At 44.1% G+C, this 27,471-nt stretch overlaps 1 protein-coding gene and 1 non-coding gene across 2 annotated transcripts in view; one reads left to right on the forward strand and one right to left on the reverse strand.

The window, feature by feature from the left end:
- Nucleotides 1-803: 803 nt before the first annotated feature.
- The window catches only part of LOC142582593 (rac GTPase-activating protein 1-like), a 90,598-nt gene continuing 63,930 nt past the window's right edge, over nt 804-27,471 (reverse strand). The window contains exons 14-16 of the mRNA XM_075692472.1: nt 14,225-14,297; nt 6,155-6,226; nt 804-922 (exon numbers count right to left, since the gene is read on the reverse strand). Of these exons, the coding sequence (XP_075548587.1) occupies nt 871-922; nt 6,155-6,226; nt 14,225-14,297 (197 nt within the window). The 3' untranslated portion in view covers nt 804-870. The remainder of the gene's footprint in view (nt 923-6,154; nt 6,227-14,224; nt 14,298-27,471) is intronic.
- TRNAL-CAA (transfer RNA leucine (anticodon CAA)) lies at nt 17,452-17,524 on the forward strand. Its single transcript has one exon. It is a non-coding gene; the product is annotated as a tRNA-Leu (tRNA).

Consider the following 27,471-nt stretch of genomic DNA (forward strand, 5'->3'; position numbering starts at 1 on the left):
TTTACCAACAGCAGTAAAACTACACATACGTAATACTTTATTCTTATCTCATATTAGTTACTGTTCTAGGGCAAAACAATGCTAACCAATCTAAACAAGATACATGTACTCGAGAGAACTGTCCACCATGTAGCCAATCTCAAACCAGATGCACATACACACAGGACATGTTCAAACAGTTCCAGCTGATTTTAATCCGTAACAAGTACTCGTGTTTAGCTAATTGCTATATACAGGGAATTTGTAGCATCGGCAACATGTAGAACCCAATTGCACACCTAATATATAGATATCCTTTGAGGCCATGTCTACGATGGAATATTTCATTCTCTGTCACTACCTGTAGATACCAAATTATTTGGCCCTGTCTTTGTTTTACTAAATCAACTACCTGGAAGTAAAATTGAAATTGAAAATCTAAGCTACACTAGTCTAAAAACTTTCTTCGTCACACTTGATTGATCAGGTACCTCCACGAGTTTAGATATGCTTTTTTTTCTCTCCTTGTTGCAATGGCTGTGATTTATTCTTTTGTGTGTAATGATCTGTATATAACGCATGGTTCGCGTTTTAATATAGTGCATAGCTGGTGTGATTAAATATCTGTGATTAGATTGTTCCAAACCAGCTATCAAATCAAGTGTTGTGCACATACCTCTCTGATTGCACATTATTACAAGTAAAAATTCAGACTGCTGTTTACTGTATCTGAACTGCCATGTAAAGGAGGCTCGAATGCCTGTTAAGCAAATTTATTTTGCTTTTGGCTCGAGCCTCTCCATTTTTTTAAATGGAGAAACAAATTGTTGTTGTATTCTTTTATTTCCTGATAGGCAAATAAAAATAATGGAGGCTTCGGGCGTGCCCAGGTCATTTCATAATAGGTGAATAAAAATTGATCCTCTTCGAACCAGACGAACTCCTGAAAGTTGAAGGAAACAACCAGTGAATGCCTAAACTAAGCGCTGCCATTTGATGAGACAAGACAGGCAGCCTTTAATATAGCACAATGAACTGAAAGGCCAATTAACATAGCCCTATGCTTTAGCTTGTAGATGTAAAACATGCACTGACAATGCTTAAGTACAACTTCAAATGCATCACTTGCACTCCGTGAAATTTTGTTACCAAGTCCTGCACATATTGACACAGTTGGCTATTCATTAAACAGATGAACCAAGATTGCTGGTGCATGTTGGGTTATAAAGGATGCAGAAAATGAATGAAAAAAACAACTATTGAGTACTATCAATGGCTGAAGTGTGTGTTGGCAGCATCAGATGTGCTTTCAATAATTGTGCCCAAGGACTATGTGCACTTGAAGTTTATAGTAGCTATCACTGTTCCATTGAAGGTACATTTTGGAAGTCTGCAACACCCACTGGCTCATATATGATGTCGCTGCTATGTAGCAATATTTCCTACAATTTAGAGTAAACTGTACAGGTGATCGTTTGGTTACCGTTATCACCAAGTCTCATTTTAATACTGGAAGCATGTTGAGAGGTATGAAAAACTAACTAAGCTGTTAACTATGGTCGCAGAATTAAAAACTGGCCTACATTGCCCTAGCAGCATTCCTTGTCACCAGGTGAACTCGCATTTAATTTGAGTTATACAGTATTTTTTTTTCTGCATGTATACAGAGTAACCAGTATGAGCAGATATATTTTTTCCATTTTTAAAGGGACACTAAATACAAATACTAAGTCTATGTGGACTGTTAAAGTACCATTCCAGAAACATCGCAGCACTTGTTTTGTGCCAGAAAAAGGAAAAGAAGACTTAGTTTACAAGGAAACTGCGTCTGAAGGGTCCGCATACCTTTAGCGCAATTCAAATCGCTCACTCCTGAGCTGGGGAGTGGTGACGTTGCATACCCCATCACCACCCTTTACTGCTGTTGGGGAGTAGAACGGGCCTGACAGACGGCGCTACGGTTTTCTGCACTAAACACTAATGCATGGTCATGGAGAAGCTGAGCCAAGTTGGATTTGCCTCTGCAGCTGCTTTTGGTCAAGTGGTGTGGACCGTTTGGGAATACCGCGACATCACGTGGATGTGGCATTGTCTACTACTTGAAGTTTCTGTGAGTTTTGCGAGGCAGCAAAACCAGTGCAGCATGATGCAATAACAAAGCTGCTGAAATGCGAAAGCATGGGCGGCTCCTGAGCGGAGAAAAGAGAAAATGAAACCTTTCAACCGTCTGCGTCGCCGCCAAGGGTAATGTCAATGAGTTATTTCACAAGAACTGGAGAAGTAGCATTTTATTTCGTCTTATAATGCAATACAAGCAACCTTCTATTACAAGTGGTTGAGTGTAAGTGACAGAATTATAGTGAGGAGTGCCTATGTCATTGAGCTAGTACTTGAATGTCCTGGGGGAGTCTAATTGTGTCCCGCATTCACCTCGATTTCTCGAGTACTAAAGCTCTGTTTGCGATGATATTGACACCTTAGACATTCTTGAGCACAAATCTATCACTTTAGCTTGACTTAATATTTGCCTTTAGTGTGCCTTTAAAGGATCCCTCACCAGGTCTGGCCATTTTGAGCTGACAAGCGCCGTGCATACAATGCGCGCTAACGACTGTCTGCTAAGTATTACATCGCTACGCGCTGTGGAAATAGCTGAAATTTCGAACCCAATGCTGTTTGCCTTAGAGGGATGACGTATATGTGCTAGTGCGCCTATGTACACGTGTCTGCTGTGACGTCACTCTTAGCAACTCATGACTGAGAATTATTCACGGCATCATCTGCTATTTGTGCAATCTGTTGCATCGATAGATGAATTAAGGTTTAGAGAAATAATAAAACACATAAACCAAATGTCTGCGTGTATTTGTTTTACTTTGCACCACAGCAAGAGAGATGTACTTCCATTTCATCTGCTTGTTCCCACGTCGTGCAGTCGTGCGTGCTGACACTGAGACAATGCCATTTTCTACAGTGTTCCAACGTACGATCATGCTCTGTAATCCGCTTGTGTCTGCCTCAGTGTTCGTGTAGCACTGACTTGTACCACTAGTCAGGTGTTCTCATGCACAGCATGCACAATCGTGTGCTGCTCAAAACGAGACAAACAACATCTTGTGCACGACACCGTCAGCAGAAGTGCGCCATGCAGCAAAAAGGGGGAAAAAAAAAAAGGAAGGCGGGGCCTGTGATGTATGCGTCATGCGATCCTCGAGGTGCGGTATAAGCGCAGGGAAGGAATTTCACTTGGGGAGGCTAGACAGGGTAAGTGCAAAGGGTGCCTCTCTTGGCAGTGGTGCTCGTCTCCTGAAATCATGGGTTCGCACTATATTTCTATCTTGGCTATTAATGAGCCAATTCGAAAAATTTTTGCGGCAGAACGCTCCCTAAAGGACACATAAATTCCAGTGTATAACCGAAATCTGCTATGTGGCCTGGTGAGGAGTCCTTTAAGTAGAGCGACAAGTAAGAACAGTAGTTTAGCTATAATATTTGCTGGTAATAAACCAACATGCAAGGCGGCCAAAGAATTCCACCCTATTTCACCTCATGTCACAATGCAATCACGAACTTTTCAAGCAGTCGAAGAGTCTTCCAGCATGAATAATATGAAAGCACGCCCTGTTACTCTTTTCACAGTACAATTATAGGTACTTATTGTTAGAGGCTATCCAGTCGCTGACCTATAATTTGTACATGCTTGTTTATACGGATAGCTTCGCAGCACTGCCACTGGCCCCATAAAAGTAACAAGGACTGAAATTTCTGATACCTTACAGCATGCAGTTTGACAATTTTGACTCTGCCTGCACGACTGCGGACTAATTTAGTCACTGAGTCAAGCAGAGACTGCGGTATTTTGGTTGCAGTGTATAGTGAAAGTGACAGTCGCCCCAAAAGTGATGATCCGAGAATACAGCACACTCTTTGGCCCCTTGTGGAATAAAGTCGTTTGGAAAATCCAATATTTTGAGCTTCTGATTACTCAGACATGTAGGCATTCCCCACTGAGTCCGGCAACTGTATAGTATTGCGAAGTACTAGTCGACTCTCGTTACAACAGACCCTGATAATCCGACAAAAAACGTCCGTTTTATTCGAAGTCTGTAATATATGAAACGCCTAACTTCCGAAACTTCCGTCGCAATGTCTGACAACTTTATTGCAAAGAGAGTGACGAATGTCCAAAGTAATAAACAAAAATAGTTGCAGTTTCGCTTAGAAGGTGAAGCATCGATTGCGATAGCAAAATAAGCAAGATAAGCGCGGCAGCAGAAGCAAGCGAATTTATCTTTGAGCTGTCTCTCACTTCAACGCGAACCAAACATTGCAAGCACAGTGCATAGGAAGCTACCGGCACTGGGTGCACTGTTCACATAGCAGATCGCTTTCAAGATACGGTGCCCGCGCGCGAGCACTTTGTTTACATCGTAGACTGTTTTCGAGCTACAGCGGCCGCGCTGTAAGCAGCAGCTGCCGGAGTATATCCCCATTCTCTCTTACCTCCCCAACTCCGTGCCTCAAGCGCAAAAGATGGCATGTTTCCTCCCTCCCTCCATCGCGTGTGGGATATTGAGCAGTGATCGTCGGCTGACTCTTGTAGATCAGTTGTCAGCCCGTGTCGACAAGCCAAAAGTTTCTACATATAGGCCTGATTTTGGGGAAAAAAAAAAAAAAATGCCCCTAATTTTGTCCGCTGTAGCCGATAGTCTGCTATAGCGTGGTCCGTTAAAAGTGAACTTCGCTGCACTAATCAAATAAGTAGAAAAAAAAACTAAGGCTGAAATATGGTCTGTTATATCTGAAAGTCTGTTGTACTCTGGTCCGTTGTAACGAGCACAGACTGTATAAGCATTTTTTTTAAGCAACCAATTTTTATGCAACTACATTAAATCCTAGAGACTATGATTAATATTTGAGTACATGGCTTCGTGGCCGTTAGTTAAAGGGCAACTTGTGCAGTTTCAGAATGGAGAGAGTTGATTTAGGTGACCTTTTAATTATTCACTTTTGAGGGATGTTCACTGAAGCAATTGAAAAGCTTTCTTGAAGTTATCTAGCTAATTGATCGAAAATTGAGAAAAGGATCTGCCACAGCAACTACATGAGCAATTATTTCACCTTTGAAGACGCATTAAAAGAAACTGAGGAAAGTGTAATGTCAATCTTGCCACCCTCTGCCTTTCATTATGGTGCTAGTGTTACCACTGAAATGGCCCCACAGGTCTGTGCCATGTGGCCCATTTTCATTCTTATTGCTTCTCAGAATATCCTAATGTTTTAAAGCTGGTGTTATGGATGAAAAAAAAAATACATGTGCTGTGTTTGCACAACAAGGTTTTCAAAAAGCTTAGGGCTTACAGGGCCTTCAGAAATTATGGCGGCTGCATGAAGAAAGCTAGAGAGCAGCAAGATAGACATGCTCTTTTTATTAGTCAGTTTTGGCTTCAGCAAGTCTGCTGAGACTAGGTAATGTTAAGAACAGGCTACAATCCCTCCAACACATTCACTGAGGCAGTACATTTTGAAGTCCCAATTACTGTATGTGATGACCCACCAGTGGGTCACTTGCCATATTCCTGAGGAGCACTTTGACCGACTGGTGAGTCACCAGGAATCGCTCACTATCTTGCCAGCAGAGGGGGGAGAGGTAGTGGGAGTAATGACAGGAGGAGAGGATAGGTAGTACAGAAGCAACGCATGCTGCTGGCTGTTTGTCACTAATTTGTGACATGCTTGTTTGAAGCTTTTAAATTTTTTATGGGATGCTTAAACCAGAGAAAGCTGGAGTTCGATGTTATGTGTAACCATCTTGCACTTACCAAATAACCCGACACACTGACTTCGTAAAAAAAAAGTGAACATAAACTCATGTGGCTGCATACATTTGGGTGAACAAATTAGTCATCATCTGTGCAATACTAACTGATCTACAGCTGCCCTAAGGTGCGAGGTGGTTTACTTTCAAGTAAAAGAATGTGCATTGAGAAAACCTGCCAATATAAAGGTATTCTTTTACACAACATGCTTGTTTCAGTTTTTTGTAATAAGCCCACAAATTTCACTGTGGGGAGACTAGATAGACGTACCACAGCACATTGAGCAAAAAATATGCACACAAGGCAATTAGGAGAAAGAAAATCACAGACAGCACAAGTGAAAACGAAACACTAACCCTTTGGCGAGATTCCTCTGGTTTTTGGCGCTTGCGCTACTACCAAGCCTATTGCAACTGCCTGGTGTAGGTCTTGAAGACAAAAGATGAGAAAACCAAATTAAAACAAATAGCATGAAACACTTGCACCGAAGATGCAAACATACAGTTTGACGCTGCCTTCAGCTTAGTGCAGTACCAGATCCTTCCTTTCCAGTTCTTTTATCTTTGGAGCACAAGTTGGTGCGAGATATATAAAGGGCCCCTCACCAGGACTGGCCCTTTTAAACTGACAAGCGCAGAGCATACAATGTGGGCTAATGATTGTATTTGCAAAGCATTACATCACTACGCGCCGTGGAAAAGTTTGAAATTTCAATCCGAACACAGTTTTTCCTTTCTGTCGCGGCGACCACGCTCCAAGCCGGACGGTGACGTGCTCTTGTCCCTGCGCCTACGTACTCAAGTCTGCAGTGCGACGTCGCTCGTAGTGACTTCGAGAATTATTCAAGGCAACTTCTGGTATTTGTGCGATTGTTGCTTGAATTGACGAATTGAAGTTTAGAGAAATAATAAAACACGCAAACGAAATGTCTTCGTGTTTGTTTGTTTTACTCTGCATCGAAGCAAAAGAGATGTACTTCGATTTTGTCTGCTTATTCCCACGGTTATGGAGTCATGTGCGCAGGTGCCGCAACTATGCCATTTTCTACCATGTTCCAACGAGTGATCATGCTCTACGATCTGCTTTGTTCTGCCTCAGTATTCGTGTAGCACTGAATTATACCACTAGTCATGTGTCCTTCTGCACAGCGAGCAAAATCGTGTGCTGCGTGAAACCGGACAATCAGAACAGCTCGTGTGTAACACCGTCAGCAAAAGTGTGCAGTGCAGGGTTAAAAAAAGAAAAAAAAAAATATAGAGGAGGAAAAAAAAAGAAAAAAAAAAAAAAAAGGACGGGGCCCGTGATGTATGCGTCACAAGATCCTCGAGGTCCAGTATGGGAGAACGCAGGGAAGGAATTTCGCTTGCAGTGGCTAGACTGGGCGAGTGGAGAGAGTGTCTTGCTATGCAGTGGAGCTCGCCTGTTGAAATCGTGGGTTTGCAGCCCTGAAATATTTCTATATCGTCTATTAATGAACCGATCTGAAAAATTTTTGTGGCAGAACGCTCCTTAGAGGACACGAACAACTTCCAGTGTATAACCAAAATTTGCTATAGGGCCTGGTGAAGGGCCCTTTAAAGACTAAAAGGATGTACTGAACGCATGCACTCGAAAGAAGCCAACATATTAACTATCAGGATCCACAAAGAGTGATATGCTGTTAGTATGAATGTGTAAAGCATACAGCCATGGCCTTTCTGCAGGAAACGGCACGATGCTATGCTCACTGATCAGCGATTTCCCTTTCTCCTATAGGTCAACATGGTAAAATGTCCTTAGAGGAAGCTTTAGCTTGGGGGCTCCTATCTAAATACATGCAAAAGGAGAACAACTTTTTCTTGGCAATCACTGCACCGAATTTGACGAGGTTTGTTGCACTTAAAAGAAAAATTTTAAATCCAGTGACTCTAGGAAGCGAAATTGAGATTGAGGTCATCAACTTTTTAAATCAGAATAATTTAAAATAGTAAAATGAAGAAAAAAAAAACAACAATCATGCCTAGAACTCTGGAACTTGGCAATGAAAGACGATATCACAATTCTGTAAAATGCGCCTAATAATACGAGGGCGAATCAGAAAAGTCTTTGCGCCTATTGTTTTTTAGCCAAATTATGGCTGTAAATGCAAAGTCAACATATCCATTCCTAGCGGTGGACCTTTCTTGGCCTGGCCTGGTCTTATCTGCCGGTAGCTCTGCGACAAGGTGCTGCTGTCAGTTATTGAAGACTGTGGTTGTGCTTCACACGTCCACAGCATACGAGCAACTAAGTGTGATTAGTTTTCTATGGAGCAAGAGACGAATGCCCATCGAAATCCACAGGGAAATGCAGCCCACATATGAGGAAAGGTGTCTCACTTTAAAAAGTGTGAGGTGGTGGTGTTGCGAGTTCGCAAAAGGCTGACGGCGGTTCCACAGTCCGACGCTAGTTTTACAGTCAGCCGGACGAATTCTACCACAGAGGAATCTCAAATTTAGTGCTGCAGTGGGACAAGTGTCTGAACCGGTGTGGGGACTATGTGGAAAAATAGTGTAAGGTACGTAGAAGAGTACATACATTTGTAATTACCTGTGTGTATATTACTTTGGCTAATAAAAAATAGGGGCATTTGTCCTCATACTTTAATGTGAACCAAATCGATGTATTATATATTACAATGAAATATACCATTATGCGAGTAGGAATTTTGCAAAACCCTCGTAAATGTAACAAATTTTCTTAAGCTGTAAATTAATATATTAAAATTGTCCACTTGGGCGCTCTAAAAAGGATGCAGTTCACAGAACTACCATGTCTGTGTTTTCAGTGCAGAGTTACCATCTCGTAAACTTCATGCTTCCATTTTGTTTTAAACATATCAATTTTCACGAATTTTTGTATAAAATCCCAGGCCCTCAATTGGAATTTCACTCTTTACCGTCACTAGAATGCACTGTTCTCTCTCAAATACAACAAATTTAATTTAAATTGGTTCAGGGGTTGTTTCATAAAAGTGTTCCTGTGTTTTACGTGTACTTTAATAGGCGGTATCAGAGTTGGTACTGAGATAAAGCTTCCTCTTAACACAATTTGAACAATATCAAACAAATGTAGCAATAAAGAATTCATATTTCCTCAATTCTTGATTAATATTGTTCATCCAAGAAGTAGAAGTCTTATCAAGCACTCTAAACTTGCAAAAAACGAAGCACTATCTCTATCTCTTTAAAAACTCTTTAAAAACTCTATCTCTTTAAAAACAACATAAATTGTAATCTAGCGTTTAGTCCAAGAATGCTCAACTAGTTATTTTCATTTATTTTCTACAATATTCTTCAAAGCTCCTTAAAATGTCCCAATCAACATTTTTAGAAGTACAGCTAAACTTCTATATAAGATATTCCCGAGATAATGAAGTATTTAACTTTTCATAACCTCTTGTCCATAGAACACCATTTATTTAACACCTCAATATAACGAATGAGTTTGTATATGATTTCAATATAACGAAATGTCACTGGCGCTGGGGAATAAAAAAAAGAAGAGCCGAGACAATAAATGGAAGCTTCGGGGGATGCAGATGGTCAAATGATTGAATTACAAGTGGCTGCTTGCAAACTTACTTCTCAAATCGTGCCACGAAGTGGAGCCGCATCATGTTCTGTATAAAGTACGAATACAATAAGATCCTATCGCACCCCGCGCACCGCGTGCTTTAGGTGCGAGTTAAAATGTACTAGGGTGAGACAAAAAAGATGGTGCCTTTATGAGTGTCGCCTTCCCACGCGAGCAACGGGAAAGAAGGAGGGGAGCGAGCTCGCAGTGACGCGATCAAGTGCACGCGAGAAGGCGGAGTGGGAGGCAAATTGGCACGCGTCTCGATTTCTCGCGCGTGTCTCGGCTGTGACTGTGCATGGCTGTAAGCGCAGTTGAGCTCATATGCAGTCGCGCACCCTCTGCTTTAGAGGTAATTTGTGGCGTATACAAATAATGGTGTGCCAAGACGGCATGGCACCATGTAAGCTGTCTTCCCACGCATTTAGTATTGGAGATTGCATAATCTTGAGTTTCAGTAACTCGTTGGTGCGAGAGGCAGACGAAGCATTCGCTCCCCGCTGCCGGCGCTGTTCTGATTGATGGCGTTGTCCCAGTATGGACCACGCTATCAGTCGCGGGGGTGGAGTGCGTGCGAAAGCGTGGCTGGCTTTGCTTAATTCATACCGCCGATGTGAAGATAGCGTCGACGTACGTGGCATGAAACCGTATTATTCGTTGCCAACTCCCAAATTTATCAAAAATCGTTCTCATTCCAATTTGCTTTTTTCGATTGCCCGATAATTCAGAAAATTCGTTCGCCAACTCTATTTCTTGCATAAAAGGTTGAATTTCAATACAACGAAATTTCAATATAACTAAGCAAATTGCCGATTTTACAGTCTTCGTTATATTGAGGCTTAACTGTACAACGAAGTTCACTTTACACTATATGCCATATTTTCACAAATACAGTTGACATGTTAGAGTACTGAAAGTATAATTCAGACTTCATTTTTTGCATTAAATGAAAGCCCGGGACCTCTAAACCCTAAAAGAAATACTGACAAGCCTCAGAATGCCCTAAATAATGTAATATAATAGCTTTCTGTGGTCAGTTTCAGTTCTGTTCCTACTGTGTTGTAACATCATGATCCAGAAGGGAGTCATGTGGGAGCAGGACATTGCGATGTTTTGACACACACTCGAGCTCACTCAGTTGTCTGCTCTGCTGTTACATTGGCCCTACCAAAAAATAACAGCATAGAAGGCAACCAAGCGAGCCGCAGCGAGTGTTAAAAGGTCACAATGTCCTGGATATGCCCTGTGTCCTGGCAATGTCCTGTGACCACCTTCTGTGTGTTGACGTCCCGACACAGTAATCACCTGGAAAATGAAAACACAACTGGCCGTACAAAATCTACTGTATTGAATAATTTAAAGCACTCTGAGGCTTACCAGTACATTTTTCTGGAGTTTAGAGGTCTAGGATCTTCATTTAATGAAAAAATATTAAGAGATTTGAGATTAATTGCACATTTGTTTCACAATGAATACCCTACATAAATTATTTACAGAAAGAGGTCCCATGGAATAAATCTATGTCAATGAGTTAAAATTACGTCAGTACTTGTATAAGCATAGGTTTGTATAAAGTGCCAATATGGCTGTCTCTTTAGAGGATTATATTGTACAATATAAGCGGCATGTCGCTCTGAAGGGGGGTGGGCAGTCAATGCTGTCTGGCAATGCTGGGGCACACGAAAGACCGCCAGGCTTAAAGCAAATTTTTTTTTAATGTGAGGAATAATGTGCAAACACTTAGTTTGTTTCCCATAGATGAAAATTGCATTATACATTACATTCTTTTACAATACATACTTTTTTAGTGTGCCTCCCACATTACATTATTGCAAATAGCACTACAACCATACAAAGGCAACGGACAAGCCGAGAAAAGTGCACGATAAATTGTTTCTGAAATTTATAGTCTTAAAGAAAGTGGAATAAAATGTTTGAATAGTTTTCAGATAATGAATAGTTGTTATGCTGCCGAATGAATGAATTCTTGGGTTTCTACGTGCAATATGATTATGAGGCACATCATAGTTGGGAACTCCGGATTAATTTTGATCATTAGGGGATCTTTAATGTGCCCCCATTGAAATGCGGATACCCCGGCAAAGATGTTCACATACTAGTATTCTTGAAGTTAGGAAGTTCCTGCCATTACATAGTACATTAGGAAGTGTTTATCAAAAGCATAAATGGAGCATTAGGAGCAAACAAGTAGTTTACAGTCAAATCCCGTTAATACGAAGTTCACGGGGACCGCAAAAAACTTCGAATTAAACGAACTTCCAATTAAGCACAAAACACAAAAAACAGCACTTTATTTGTGGCGAAATAGAGTATTTTCTCTAAGAAAAATAGTCGGGCATCTTGCTTTGCTTCATCTTGCCGAATCGCGCTGCTGAAAGCAAGTTCTGCAGGCTGTAGATGTGGCGGAATGCTTCTTCCGCGTTACTTTCAGTGGCAAAGAAGCGCTCCGCAAGAGCAAGGCCCGCAGCTACATCGGCAGCCTTAGGTTGCGGCTCGCCTTCAACGTCATCGTCGCTTTCCTGGGTCGCTTCCTGGGGCCGAATAATCTACAATTTCGCTATCCGTCAGCACACCGCACGTTTCGACCGCCTTGTCTACGGCGACGTAATCTTCAAAATTGACGTCCCCGAGAGCATCACCAAAATCAGTGCCGTCAAGCTCGCTTGTTGACGCTTCCTCCGCTGAAATTTCAGAGGCATCCTCCGAAGAAGCTGCCACAAAACCACAAGCCCTGAAGCAGTTTGCGATTGTTTCTTGCTTCACACGATCCCATGCTCGCGCCAACATGTGGATGGCACTAAGCAGGCTCACCTCGTACTTTGTGGAGCTATCCATACACAAAATCATGCGCTCGAGGAGGTGCCGCCTGTACAGGACTAACATTCTTGATGATGCCTTGGTCCATTGGCTGCAAAACAGCCGTTGTGTTTGCAGGCTAAAATGCGAGGCGTATTGCACTCAAGGCTGGCACATTCACCTGAGCACTGCAGTGATTGACAAGGAACAACACCTTGCGGTTCGAAGCAGCAAACTTGCGGTCCAATTTGCTTATCCAGCTCTTGAAGATTTCGGCCGTCATCCACGCTTTTTTGTTCGCCTCATAGTCCACAGGCAGCGTCTTCACGCCTTTAAAACATCTCGGCTTCGCGGCTTTCCCGATCACAAGTAACCGACATCGTTCCGTGCCAGTCATGTTTGCCGCGATCAGCACCGACACTCTCTCCTTGCTGCGTTTGCCCCCAGCACAGTCGTCGTCCTTGAATGTCAGGGTCTTCTCTGGTAGAAACCGATAGAAGAGTGCAGTCTCATCTGCATTGAAGATGTCTTCCGGTCTGTATTCGGCGAGATATTCACGCAGCATACGCTGCAAGACTAATCTCGCACAATCTCGCCACTGCCAGTATGCAGCGCTGCGTGCACCTATGGCACCTGCGTGGCCTCCGGCGGGAGCCGCTCCGCCTCCCGCCGGAGTTGATCGCGGAGGCCACAGCAGCCGTAGCAATGAATAATCGCGCCGCTCCAAGAAGGATGGCGTTGCGGGCGGCTGCGGTGGCGATGACACCAACGCGGAGCACGGAACTGTTGCAACACTTGAAAAATTGCACATTCTACCAAAGAATGACGGTCACCTCGAGGATCCCGGCTGAAAATTAACTTCCAATTAAACAATATTACTGGATGAGGAATTATCGAGCGATTTCTTCTATAGGATTACATGCAAAACTGACGGGACAAGCACTTCACTTCTAATTAACCGAAAATTCCAATTAAGCGGCTTTGAATTATCGGGAGTCGACTGTATTTGCATGCACAGGGCTCTTGAGAGAGTGCAAATACATAATCACTGCACAGTCAGTAAAGTATGGCTACCTAAGTGATGTAGCCTGCTCCACTATGCAAGTTCTGATGTTTTGTGTCTATACTATGCCCATGAGGGTGAAATTTACAGCACTTTTGTTCCAATTTTATTTTTATTTGGGCGTGCAGTTGACGTTTTGTAAAACTGTACTGAAAGCGCCATGTTTTGTCTTCAGCAATGATGTGCGCCTCCAAGAGCAAATCTGCACAAACCTATCTATGTCTGTTTTTTCCTTCAACCTGGTCCTCTATGAGGGAGTTTGGCACTAACCTGGCATACAGATTTCATTTCTCCAAGTTCTCACACAAGATTTGCTGGCATACTGCCTTACTGGTTTCGAGAGCATCCTACAGCATGCAGGCTAACAGTACTGTCTTGTTGCACAATTTCTTTGGTTTGAGCTACAATGTGTTCATTCCATGAGATTGAAGGACGCCCCTGCCTTGTGTGATCTTCCACTAATGTTCTCAATATAAATTGCTTGTGCCACTTGCGAACACTCAGGCCAGGGATAATGCCTCATTGCTGTAAGCGCCACGAAGAAGCTCACATCTGTCTGTTCACAGTCGCTTGCAGTAGAATGCAACCAAGGAGTGGCAGCAATGGATGTTTCAACCACAAAATGCCATCTAGGGGCTGCCACAGCAACTAACAAACAACACAGCTTAGTCTTAAAAGATGGCGGTACAAACACATATCAAACATGTTTCAGGGAATCACTACTACAGAAGAAAATAAATCTTGGAAATTCATGGACAAAGGTTGTAATTGCATAACTGAGAAGCTGAATAGCTACAATGAAGTATGGTATGTGTATTAGCTTATTAAGTAGTTTAGTATGTAAAGCAGAATTTAAAATATGCAGGCTGTAAACAGCTGGGATGTTTAGCCATCTTGTTAAAGCCAAGATGCAAGTTAACTTTTAAATGCAATACAGGCAGAAAGTACTTACCTTTTTGGTGTCAATCGAGAGTTTTTTTTACCAACAGAACCATAGATTGGACCCAGCAGAGTGCTTCCTGGTGCTAAAAAGGAAAAAAAGGAAAAATGAGAACATGCTATACCAATTGACACCTTGCTTAAAGAAAAAAAAACCTATTAAATTCTCAACCCGACATTTCAAGTCTACTCGTTTTGCCTGTGGCACTGCGAACCGATTTACGGGGGTGTATGATGTCCAGAAATGAATGCACAAACACATTTTTCCCTAAGCACACACATTTTGTGGGATACATTCAACTTTATTAATGATGAATGACCTTCAGATACAGACTACACAAACAGCAGCAAACTTGATACAGGATAGACTAACAAGCAACACATTATAGGATTCATAATCGCAGCAGCTTTTTCAGCCACTGTGCTGTTGCTGATTTTGTTCAATTGGTTCAGAGAAAGTACCACTCTGGCATCATTTTACCATAAGAAGAGTTCCAAAGGTACGGGTGAAACTCTGGGTCTTCTTTTCAGTACTAAGTAATTACCGTATTTACCCACATAGTGAACACACTTGCGTAATAAATGCAGACCCCACTTTTCCAATCAAGAAGTTTGTTTTTTCTCCTTTTTCTCGCATAATGATCGCACCCTGAACTTGCTGTCATGAAGTAGGTGACATGCGGTACGATTTGGCGTCTGAAATGGTGTCCGGTGGGCGCGATTGTGTCCGACACCATGCCTAATGCTTTTATTGCGATAGGAATTATATGCACGCTCCAGGTGCATTTTTGCCGTCGTCGTCGCCGCGCGAAGGAAGCCGACGATCGTGGCTCAACCTTGCGCGTCTTTCGTCGCGCAAAAGGCCGCAAGGAGGAGGGGGGGGGGGGGGTGCTCTCCCTCGATCTCGAATTACCCCTGTCCTGCGTCAGCCAATTCCAACTAACGCCCGCGAATTTCCTAATTTCACCGCTTCACCTAGTCTTCTGCCGTCCTCGACTGCGTTTCCCCTTCTCTTGGTACCCATTCTGTCACCCTAATGGTCCAACGGTTATCTAATCTGCGCATTACATGACCTACCCAGCGACAATTCTTTCTTTTAATGTCAAATAGAATATTGTCTATATTCGTCTGCTCTCTTTCTGTCTCTTAAAGCTGTGCCTAGCATTCTTTGTTCCATCGCTCTGTGCGGTCCTTAACTTGTTCTCAAGCTTCTTTGTCAGTCTCCAAGTCTCAGCTCCATATGTCAGCACAGGTAAAATGCACTGGTTGCATACATTTCTTTTCAATGATAACGGTAAGCTTCCAGTCAGGAGCTCCTGATGTTTGCCGTATGCGATCCAACCCATTTTTATTCTTCTGTGAATTTCCTTCTCATGGTCAGGGTTCCCTGTTATTAATTGACCTAGGTAAATGTACTCCTTTACAGACTCTAGAGGCTGACTTGCGATCCTGAACTCTTGTTCCCTTGCCCAGTTGTTCACCATTATCTTTGTCTTGTGCATATCATATTGATCTTCAACCCCACTTTTACACTCTCCCTGTTAAGGTCCTCAATTATTTGTTGCAACTCATCTGCAGTGTTGCTGAACAGAACAAACCGAAAGTTGCTGAGGTATTCGTTGTCGATCCTTACTCCTATACCTTCCCAGTTTAATAGCTTGAATACTTCTTCCAAGCACGCAGTGAATAGCATTGGTGAGATTGTGTGACCTTGGCTGACCCCTTTCTTTATAGGTATCTTCCTACTTTTCTTGTGTAGAATTAAGGTGGCTGTGGAATCTTTGTAGATATTTTCCAAGGTATTTACATAAGCAGTCTGTACTTCTTGATTATGCAATGCCACTATGACTGCTGATGTCCCTACTGAATCAAATGCTTTTTCGTAATCTATGAAAGCTATATAGAGAGGATTATTGTACTCTGCGGATTTCTCGATAACCTGATTTATGACATGGATGTGATCTATTGTAGAGAATCCCTTCCTGAAGCCAGCGCGTTCCCTTGGTTGACTAAAGTCCAATGTTGCCCTTATCCTATTGGATATTATTTTGGTAACTATTTGATATAATACTGGGAGTAAGCTAATAGGCCCATAATTTTTCAGTTCCTTAACATCTCCCTTTTTGTGGATTAGTATAATGTTTGCATTCTTCCAGTTTTCTGGGACCCTTGCAGTTGATAGACAATTTGTATAGACAGCCGCCAGTTTTCCAAGCATTATGTCTCCTCCATCTTTGAATCAATATTATTCCATCTTCTCCTGCCGATTTTCCCTGTTTCATGTCTTGTAAGGTCCTTCTGACCTCATCTCTAGTTATAAGAGGAGTTTCTGTATCCTGTTCATTATTGTTTCGAATGGAGTACCCCCGAGTCTTCTGGGTACTGTACAGGTCAGTATCGAATTCTTCTGCTGCTTTTATTATACCTTTGAAATTGCTGATGATATTACCCTGCTTATATTTCAGTGCATACATCTTGGTTTGTCCTATGCGAAGTTTCCTTCTCACTGATTTCAGGCTGCGTCCATTTTTTATGGCTTCTTCAGTATTTCTCGCATTATAATTTCTAACATCCCTTATTTTCTCCTTGTTCTCCTCATCAGTTTTGACAATTCCATGAAGTCTATCTGATCTCTTGGGTTGGACACTTTCATTCTTTGTCGTTTCTTTATTAGGTTTTTGTTACTTGGGAGAGCTTGCCTACTGGTTGCCTTGGTGCCTTGCCTACCACTTCAATTTCTGCCTCTGAAGCCCGCCTCGTTATGGTTTCATTCATTACCTTTATGTCATCATCATCATCTCTGTTCTAACGCTGCATATTTGTTTGCAAGTACCAGCCTAAATTTGTCTGCTTTTACCCTTACTGCCTCTAACTTGACCTGTTTCTTCTTGACCAATTTTACTCTTTCTCTGTTCAAATTTAGGTGAATCCTAGCCCTCACTAACCTATGATCACTGCATTTTACCCTACCTATCACTTCTACATCCTGAACTATGCTGGGATTGGCAGAAGTATGAAATCAATTTCATTTCTTGTTTCACCATTAGGGCTTTTCCAGGTACGCTTTCTGTTGCTATGTTTCCTGAAAAAGGTGTTCATTATTCTGAGCTTATTCCTTTCTACGAATTCTACCAGCATCTCTCCTCTAGCGTTTCCAGAATCGACGCTGTAGTTGCCAATTGCCTGGTCACCCGTGCGCTTTTCCCCCAATTTTGCACTTGCCAAAGGTGGGGAAACGGCGCCGCGGTAGCTCGATTGGTAAAGCATCGCACTCAAAATGCGAAGGTTATGGGATCATTCCCCACCTGCGGCAAGTTGTTTTTCATCCACTTTCATTTCCATTAATTTATCGTTTCTTTATTTAATTTATTAAGCACAAGTAATTTCCCCTATGTTGTCCTGGGTGTCAGAGTTTGTTGGCTTCTTATGATAAGGCTTCATTTGGAATTTGTACAGACGGATCTCGTCATATGTGAACCACAGATGTACATTTCATTTGCTTTACATCACATGTGTGACACCACTTTCAATTTCAAAAGAAAGCGAGTAGCGTGCCAAACTACTTCCTCATCCAGTGTTGTTGCTCTAAAACAACAAATGGTGCTTGCCAATCGTTATTCAATGTTCACCGCAGAGACTTAGTCAGGAATTCGTACTCAATGGTGAAACCAAGCAAGAAAATAAAGTTATTACCACAAGGATGGCCATTGCTGTACAGAACAGAAAGCAGAATAAAAATTGACTGGGATTTATAAATCTACTGCTTCTTGCAATGGAGCTGAATAAGCAAAAGTATGTCTCTTGTAGAGGCAGCAAGGAAGCCAGGATACAAAGGTTGAAGGGACACTAAAGAGAAAAAAAATAAGTTGAATTGAAAAGTAACTCTTAACATTACAAAAGACAAAAATGAAAGCCAGGTAACAACGCTGCTTTCAAGTTCCTGCACCAGTACGTCGCAATGTCAGATTTTGATGGCATCTGCTCGGGCCTAGTTAGCTTGTTACCGATAAAGATTCACTACATTATATTGTAACCAACAGTTATGACAAAAAACTAATTTATTCTGGGCGAACCTGTGCCCGTCAACAAAAACCGACTGAACACTCAACAACTACAAAAAACATCCCTCAAGCTTCGCTTCTTCGAACGTCTGTCTCCTCTTTGTCGCCTGCTGTCGCGTGCCAATCGTCCGATTCTCGCGCCCGAGCCGCCAGTCTGTCAGCACCGGCCCAGGGTTGCCTTGCGGTGCTTCGCTTGACGCTCGCGGTGTGGCAGCTTTTTGAAATGCAGTTGCGATGTGTCGGTTATTTTTTTCTTCTCGTAATGCTGGCGGCATTAGCCCCCTCCGAAGAAGCATCATCCTGATGTGTAGAAAAGGCTTAGAGACGCTAAATGCTTAAAAGGACGGTGGTCAGAGGATGGCCGGTGCTAAGCTTGATCGTATGTGCAACTTCTGTTAATCAAGCCTTTCATGGTATGGCTTCATTCGTACTCGGTGTACGACCCCTGGGCGAGTCCTGTGTCGTGTTGTGGAGCAGACTTGGCCTTCAGGAGTTACCTCGTAATTTAAGGGACTTAACCAGCGAAGTAATACTCTGTAAGGGCCAAAGTAACGGCACAGTAACTTCTCTGAAAGACCGGGCGTACGTATAGGCGTCCAAAACCACACTTTGTCTCCAGGGTTGTACTGTACCTCTGTTCGCCCTAGGTTGTACCGGTTTGCGTCGACGTATTGCTGTTATAGTGCCTTCCCAACTGCCGTGCTTCTTCTGCCCTTTCTATGTATTCACCAACGTTAGGGTCGTCTTCGGTGCTGTTGTTTACAGGCAACATTGCGTCTAGTGTTGTTGTTACTGTTCGACCATAAACAAGTTCAAATGGCGTGAAATGTGTCGTCTCTTGTACTGCAGTATTATATGCAAAGGTGGCAAATGGTAGAATACTGTCCCATGTCTGATGCTCGACGTCCATGTACATGATCATGTCAGCGAGCGTTCTATTGAGCCGTTCAGTCAGGCCGTTTGTTTGCGGATGGTACGCTGTGGTTTTTCTATGAGCAGTATGTGTTAGTTTCATAACAGACTGCATCAAATGGGCCACAAAAGCTGTTCCTTTGTCTGTTATGAGTACCTTAGGTGCGCCATGTTGTAACACTATGTGTATGACAAAAAATTGAGCCACTTCAATGGCAGTTCCTTTTGTAAGAGAAGAGGTCTCAGCTTACCGGGGCAGATAATATAATGCAGTATAATCGATTGCTACCACAATCCACCGCTTTTCTGAGGTTGAAATGGGAAATGGTCCAAGTAAATCCACTCCTATTTGTTCAAATGGCACTGTTGGTGGCTGTGTTTTGTGTCTTTGAAAATCTCGGCACGATTTGACAGAGTGCTGCACCGAATTCATCAACTTCGGCCAGTAATATTTCTGGCGGATTCTCGCCAGAGTTCTACTAATGCCTAAGCGGCCAGCTGCAGGGTCATCATGGCAAGCTTCTAAGATCTCAGCTCGCAGCGATGATGGTACGAGAAGCAGAAACATCTCACCACTGTGCTCCAACTTTCGTTTGTAGAGGACGTTGTTCTGGAGGACGTACGAACACAATCCGCGGATGAAAACTTGAGGCACTTGCACTTGTCAACCCTCCAGGTACTCTATGAGCAGGAGTAATTCCGGATCAGTACACTGATGATAAGCCATTTCCGTCGCATTCACAGCACCAAGAAATGGGAAATCTTGCTCGTATTCAGGTGACGTAGCTTCGATTGGTGTGTGTGATAAGCAATCAGCATCATTGTGCTTGAGACCGGACTTGTAAACGACCGTGATGTCATACTCCTGCAGACGCAAACTCCATCTAGTGAGTCTTCCAGAAGGGTCCTTGAGGTTTGCCAGCCAGCACAATGAGCGATGGTCACTGATGGCTCGAAACAGTCTGCCATATAAGTATGGCCAGAACTTACTGATGGCCCACATAACTGCCAGGCATTCCTTTTCTGTAGCTGAGTAATTTGTCTCGGCTTTCGATGAGGTACGGCTTGCATACGCAATGACTTTTTCTTTACCATTCTGCCACTGAATAAGTATGGCACCGAGACCAATGTTACTCGCGTCGGTGTGAATGTCTGTTTCGGCATTTTCATCAAAATGGGCAAGTATAGGAGGACTGCAAACGCCGTCGTAGCTCAGAGAAGGCGTATTCTTGTTCGTTCTCCCACACAAAAGGGACATCTTTTGTCAGTCGAGTGAGTGGTTCGGCAATTTTAGAAAAATTTTCTACGAAACGCCTGTAGTAGGCACACAGTCCTAGGAAACGTCTAATAGCTTTTTTTGTTTCTTGGCTTCGCAAACATTTCTACTACAGTGATCTTCTCAGGATCAGGGTGGATGCCTTCAGCACTGTGTCCGAGAAAGTGGAGCTCGTGAAAGCCGAAGTGGCATTTTTCGGGTTTTATGGTCAATCCTGCCGTGCAAATAGCATCCAGAACTGCACTCAGTCGCTGCACGTGCTGCTCGAATGTAGTGGAGAAAACCACCAGATCATCAAGGTAGACGAGGCACGACTGCCATTTCAGTCCCGAGAGAACAGTGTCCATCATCCGCTGGGATATGGCGGGCGCAGAACACAGACCAAATGGAAGCACCTTAAACTCGTATAGACCATCCGGTGTCACAAATGCCATTTTTTTCGCGATCTCGCTCGTCCACTTCTATCTGCCAGTATCCGCTTTTGAGATCCAAAGAGGAGAAGAAGTAAGCATTGCATAGTTTGTCCAAGGTGTCGTCGATGCGTGGGAGTGGATAAACATCCCGCTACGTGACGAGGTTGAGTTTCCTGTAATCAACACAAAATCGTAGGGTGTTAACCTTCTTTTTGACCAGGACTACCGGAGATGCCCACGGGCTATTGGATGGCTGTATTACATCGTCCTTGAGCATTTCCTGTAGTTGACTTCTTATCACTTCTCTTTCTTTTGGAGCCACTCGGTACGGGTGTTGGCGCACTGGTCTTGCAGGTTCTTCGATCACAATGCGGTGTTTTGCGACGGGAGTATGACAAACTTTCGATGAAGTCGAAAAGCATTCTGCAAACTCTGTGACCAAGTTCACAATCTTATCTCTTTGTAGTGATGACAGCTCTCGGTCAATGTCAATAGAGGTAAGGACACTGTCTAAAGTTACAGAAGCTGGTGATGCTGCATCGAGGGTTGACACATCCGCAAGTTGAGCATAGTCATGAAGAGACGCTATGGCTGTTCCCTTCGCCACGTGTTGTGCCTCATTGCCAAAGTTAGTCAAGAGGACATCCGCACATCCGTTACGCAGGTGAACTAGGCCTCTTGCCACACATATTTGCTTTTCCAGTAGCAGCCCGATATTTCCGTCTGCAAGTCCCTCATAATAACGAAATACGTCGCTCCTTACAACAACAGTCACACTGCACTGTGCCGGCACAGTCACGTGCTCATCCACAATACGGAGAGAAGAAATATGTGGCTGTTCTGCATCAGAAATGATAACAGCATTTTCTGTGGAAAACAACACGCGTGATTCTTGCAAGTCGATAATTGTGCCATTCGTTTGCAAAAAGTCCATGCCCAGTATCAGCTCACAAGAACGCTCAGGGAGAACAATAAAGCTGCTGACGTATGTAAAGCCTCTAATTCCGATTCTTGCTGTGCACATTCCTACAGGGTCGACTAAGTGTCCCCCCGCTGTACGTATTGGAGATCCGGTCCAATGGGTCAATACCTTTTTTAATTTTCTGGCGAGTACACTGCAAATAACTTTATAGTCCACACCAGTGTCTATCAACGCAGTCACTTCGAAGTCGTCGATGATGACCAGCAACTCTGAAGTAACGGCGTCATCACTGCACTTGTTCGTCGTTTTGTCACTGCCGTCATCTTGTCGGATTGGCGATGGAGGGCCTTCGGTGTTCCGGGCGTCAGCAGCCTTGCCTCCATAGGTTGCTGGCTCTAGTTTTCCCGTCGAGACTTTGTGAGCGACGCCTCGATGAAATGGAAGAGGGACGCGGACTGGGCGACCTATAATGCATGGGCACTGCCGATCGAGGTTCATGTTGCTGTGGGTTCCGAATAGTTTGGCGCGTAGATAAAAATGCTTCAATTTCATAAAGGTGCTCACCGTTTCGAGGGCAAGGCGCATTCACAGAGAAGCCACACAGTCCTACTTGGCGATACTGGCATTCCCGGTATAGGTGACCAGCCTCTCCACAATGGTAGCAGAGGGGACGCCGGTCTGCAGTGCGCCATACCTCGCTTTTACGTGGGCTTCCTTCTGGCATGGGCGGCACATTGCGAGAAAGTACCTGGGGTATTGTGGCCGTTCGTCCAAAGTCGGTGCGTCCTAGGTCCTGACGTAAAGCTTCGGCGTACAATATCCGCGACTGACGCTTTGGCCGTGCACGGGGCTATACCTGAGGCTATGACTCACAAATTACTTGCCAGACTTCTTCGCGTATGACGTCAGCAAGTGAGGACACCATAGGAGGGCTTTGGGCCAACTGCAGTTTCTGCAGCTCTTCCCTTACGACAGACCTCACCATTTCGCGTAGGATGTCCATGTTGTTGGGGAGGGCTCCTGACCCAACGTCAAATGATGCGACGCTTACATCTCTGTTGTACTGCCTCGCATGCTGCTGCAGCGTCTTCTCCATTGTCGTCGCCTCTGATCGAAATTCGGCTATAGTGCGGGGTGGATTACGAACCAGGCCAGCAAAGAGTTCCTGTTTCACACCGCGCATTAGGTGCCGCAATTTCTTGTCCTCAGCCATCCAGTCTTGTCCCAACCGTTACACCTGGCGACACGCTCGAAGTTTTCGAGCCAGTCCTCGGCATCCTCGAATGTGTCTCCGTGAAAGGATTCTGGCATCCAGGGTGAGTCAACGACGACGTGAGGAGGGGTTACTTGAGTAGCCATCGCACTGGTACCTCGGCTGACTGCTGCCGTTGCCCTTGGTGAATCGGTGAGAGGACCAAACTCGGGGGCCTCACCTAGTATGCGGCGGCTCGTGCGTTGGTGGATAGGCGTTAATTCTGTTGGCTCCAAATTTCGGGGATCCAGGCTACCTTCCCTGACGTGTGTGGGGCTTGGAATAATACCCCGCACCTCCACCAGATATGTAACTAACAGTTACGACAGCCGTTTCTACAAAAACTAATTTATTCTGGGCGAACCTGTGTCCGTCAATAAAAACCGACTGAACACTCAACAACAACAAAAACGTCCCTCGAGCTTCGCTTCTTCAAACGTCGTTCTCATCTGTCGCCTCCTGTCGCGTGCCACTTGTCCAATTCTCTCGCCCGAGCCACCGGTCTGTCAGCACCGGCCCAGCGTTGCCTTGCAGTGCTTCGCTTGACGCTCTACGCATGTGGTGGCTCTTTGAAACGCAGTTGCAATGTGTCGGTCGTAATGCTGGCGGCAACATTCTAAATTAGCCAAAGTCTGAACTCTGAAAAAAATTGCAAGAACTTTCACATAGCCACAGTAGCCTAAATACAATTTAAATTAAATTATGGGGTTTTACGTGCCAAAACAACTTTCTGATTATGAGGCACGCCGTGGTGGAGGACTCCAGAAATTTCGACCACCTGGGGTTTTTTAACGTGCACCTAGTACACGGGTGTTTTCATGTTTCACCCCCATCGAAATGCGGCCGCCGTGGCAGAGATTCAATCCCGCGGCCTCATGCTTAGTTGCCGAACACCACAGCCACTAAGCAACCACAGCGGGTCACTTCACACTTGCAAACGGAACGTTTCATACAAGTTTATGCATGCTATAAAATTTGCTACCAGGATTAACCAACCATTGACCTTCTGCTTAAACTAACATTCTTTCCATTTCTGTGATAGTGCATAGAGCAAAATCTGGTTCAAATTGGCACAGAGAAACACCAGATATTCTTGTAGTGTATAAAATCTTAAAATCGAAACAAAAAAGTGCTGCAGCGCAAAGCTACTCAACCAACTGAAATTCCACGGCAGTACAATGAAAAAGAAAGCACACGCCAGCAATAAAGCAAATGCTGGCGGTGCTGCGATATGTCCTAACGCCTGGCATTTTGGGGCACATGTAAATAAAAATTTGCTTTAGTATAATCAATACCATGTCGGATCCCACACTTTCCATTTTGTTATAGCAAGAGAATACTTCACTGAAATAAACCATGACCAACTGGATTTTATGTTACATTGTAATAAATAATTTGCTACACAGAGGTTCAACTGTATTGACAAACAGAAAATGATTGTAGCCTGACGATTGAGCTATCGATCAAACTCAACTTAATATTTTCCTTTAGTGTCTTTAATTTTATTGATTATGTGTCCCCAAACAGCTTGGCTTCTTTAGTGTGGTGTACTAAAGTACAAATTGAATGGTGTATATTACAGCAAAAAAGCATAATAACCTTACAGAAAACACAAACATAAAAAAGCATAAACAATGCATGCAGCAAAAGAACGCATGGCACAGGCCCAATACACAAACTATACCATATACACACATCTATACAACAAAGAACTCAGCATACATATATGTACAGTTTGTGTAAACACACAAAAAAGCATAATAAACAATGCATGGCACAGGACCAACACAAACTATACGTATACACACCAACACATATACATATTGTTACTGATGTAGAATGGATTTATTTACAGTAAAAAGGGTAGAGAAGACATGGGACGGTCCGAAACAGCAGATTACCCAAAACCCTCGCACCGCTTCTTCCTCTTCCACGCTCCTCCAGTGCGGCGTTACATTTTCCTCCGGGGCAGACGAAGCTGACCGAGCGAGTCAGAGTGCGCATTGATGGTACGGTTTCAATCGTGCGATGTGCACAACTGGCGTCTTGCTTGAATGGCAGATATCAGCCGTCACTTTAGCGATGACATAGGTGACTTCACTCAAGCATTTAAGAATGACGAACAGGCCCGAATACTTGGAGAGAAGCTTTTGGCAAAGTCCTTTTTTCCAAACCGGTGTACACAGCCACACGAAGTCACCGGTGGCAAATCTGACGGGCAGATGCGCGCCGTAGTGAGCCTTAGCATGAACATGTGATGATCGGGTTCTGAGCCAAGCAAGTCAACATGCTTCTTCGGCACGACAATATCTGTGTGACAGAAGCATCGTCGTTAGGTGAAAAAGGAAGTATGCTGTGGAGAAAAGTATGAGGATGGTGAGTGTAGAGGAGAAAGAAAGGTGCGCATCCTGTGACTTCATGCTTGGCTGTGTTGAAGGCATACATGATGAAAGGTAATACGGCATCCCAGTTCTTATGATCCACGAAAAGTTTCTTTGCGATCCCATGCGAACGTAACTTTCTGTCCTCAGCGATTTTGAAGCGAAGGCGTATAACAGAAATAGCGGCACCCGTATCAACAAGAGCAGTAGTATTTACACTGTCTACACACACACACACACACACACACACACACACACACACACACACACACACACACACACACACACACAACACACACACACACACACACCCACACACACACCCACACACACACCCACACCCACACACACACACACACACACACACACACACACACACACACACACCTTGTTCTTTAGCATAACAACAGACAGGAATTGGTGAGTTTGACTGTCCCGCGACTGCACCTCCATTGGCCGCACCAGCTAGTTTTCCCAGCTGCGGCGGGGAAAGTGACCGACAACAGCGCGGGGATGGTGAACAGCGCAGTCGGGTCGGTGGAGGTGTAAGGCTGCGCTCGGAGACAAGGGACTCATAGCACGATTGGCATGACCACTGTTGCCGCAGAGGATAGACTTCAAATGGTGCGGACGCATCTTCGTGCACACGAGCTGTGTATACCAAAAAACGTGGTGCTCGCTGCAGGCAGCGGCGACAAAAGCTCGCAATGTGTCCTCGGGAACTGCAGGCGTAGCAGACGGGTAGGTCGCGGTTGAAACTAAATGGAGCAGGTACGCGTAGCACCAGGTATGATACCGCAGGAGCATGTCGTGGCAATGGGTATTCCACAGGAACACGTCGTGGTGTTGAGCAGTACTCCGTAGTGTCACGACGTACTGGTGAGAACTGGCGGCGACTGAGATTCGCCGGAAGTGACCGAAAACTCAGGTTATTTAAGTGTGGTTCTTCAGAAGGCGGTCGGCGCTTGATGCGATGTTCTCGTGACCAGAATGGTGCTTTGGGAATGCACTCGTCAAATGCGCACTGATAACCAGCGCCTACTCCCTGAAGTCGTGCTAGCTCATCTTGAACCACTCGACGCACAATTGAGGCAATGCCATCGCAGGCAGCGAGGTCCATACTTGCAATTGTGGCGACATTGTCCAAATGCCCGAACTTCAGTAAGATCTTTCGGGTCTTCAGAGCATCGAATGCGCGACATTGCTGCCTGAATTCGGAAGGAATGTTCAGGTTTTCTTTCGCTATTAAAAAATAGTAGACGTCTTCAGCGATGCCTTTTAACAGATGTCCTACTTTGTCTTCATCAGACACACTCGCATTTACAATTCCGCATAGTTTCAATATTTCTTCAATATACATTGTACATGTTTCAACAGGCAATTGGGCTCTGCGCGAAAGCGTGTTCCGCTTTCTTCTTTTTGGAATCGGATTTGCCAAAGCAGGCTTTCAATTCCTGGACAAAGGTTTCCCAAGTGGTCAGCATGCATTCATGATTGTCAGACCAAAGAAGGGCGGTACCAATGAGAAAAACCGCAATGTTCACAAGCTGCGCTGACGTACTTCACCCATTATACCGGCTTACTCTTTCGTAGTGTCTCAGCCAGTCATTCACGTCTTCATCTGTTTTACCTGAGAATATGCGTGGTTACGCCGCCCAGTAGCTAGGTTGCCTTGGCCTCTGACTGACTTGAACAATGCCTTCTCTGATGGTGATTGATGACCAGCCTGCTTGGGCGTTGGCCATGCTTGTTGGCTCTGGTGGTAGTCCAGCCAGGCGTCTGCTTCTTCAAAGATCTTGTAGGACTGGGTTGTCCAGGGCATCCAGTAACCTGCACCTTCACCACTTGTTACGGATGCGCAACGGATTTATTTACAGTGAAAAGGGTAGAGAAGACATGGGATGGTCTGAAACAGCCGATCACCCAAAAACCTCACGCCGATTCTTCCTTTTCCATGCTCCTCTGGTATGGCGTTACAATATAAACAAAAGAAGTAAATGAAAGGATGGGGAAAATAATGGTGGAAAAAAGACAGAGGTTGTA

This window comes from Dermacentor variabilis, chromosome 1 (assembly GCF_050947875.1).
Source record: "Dermacentor variabilis isolate Ectoservices chromosome 1, ASM5094787v1, whole genome shotgun sequence".
Taxonomy (NCBI): domain Eukaryota; kingdom Metazoa; phylum Arthropoda; class Arachnida; order Ixodida; family Ixodidae; genus Dermacentor; species Dermacentor variabilis.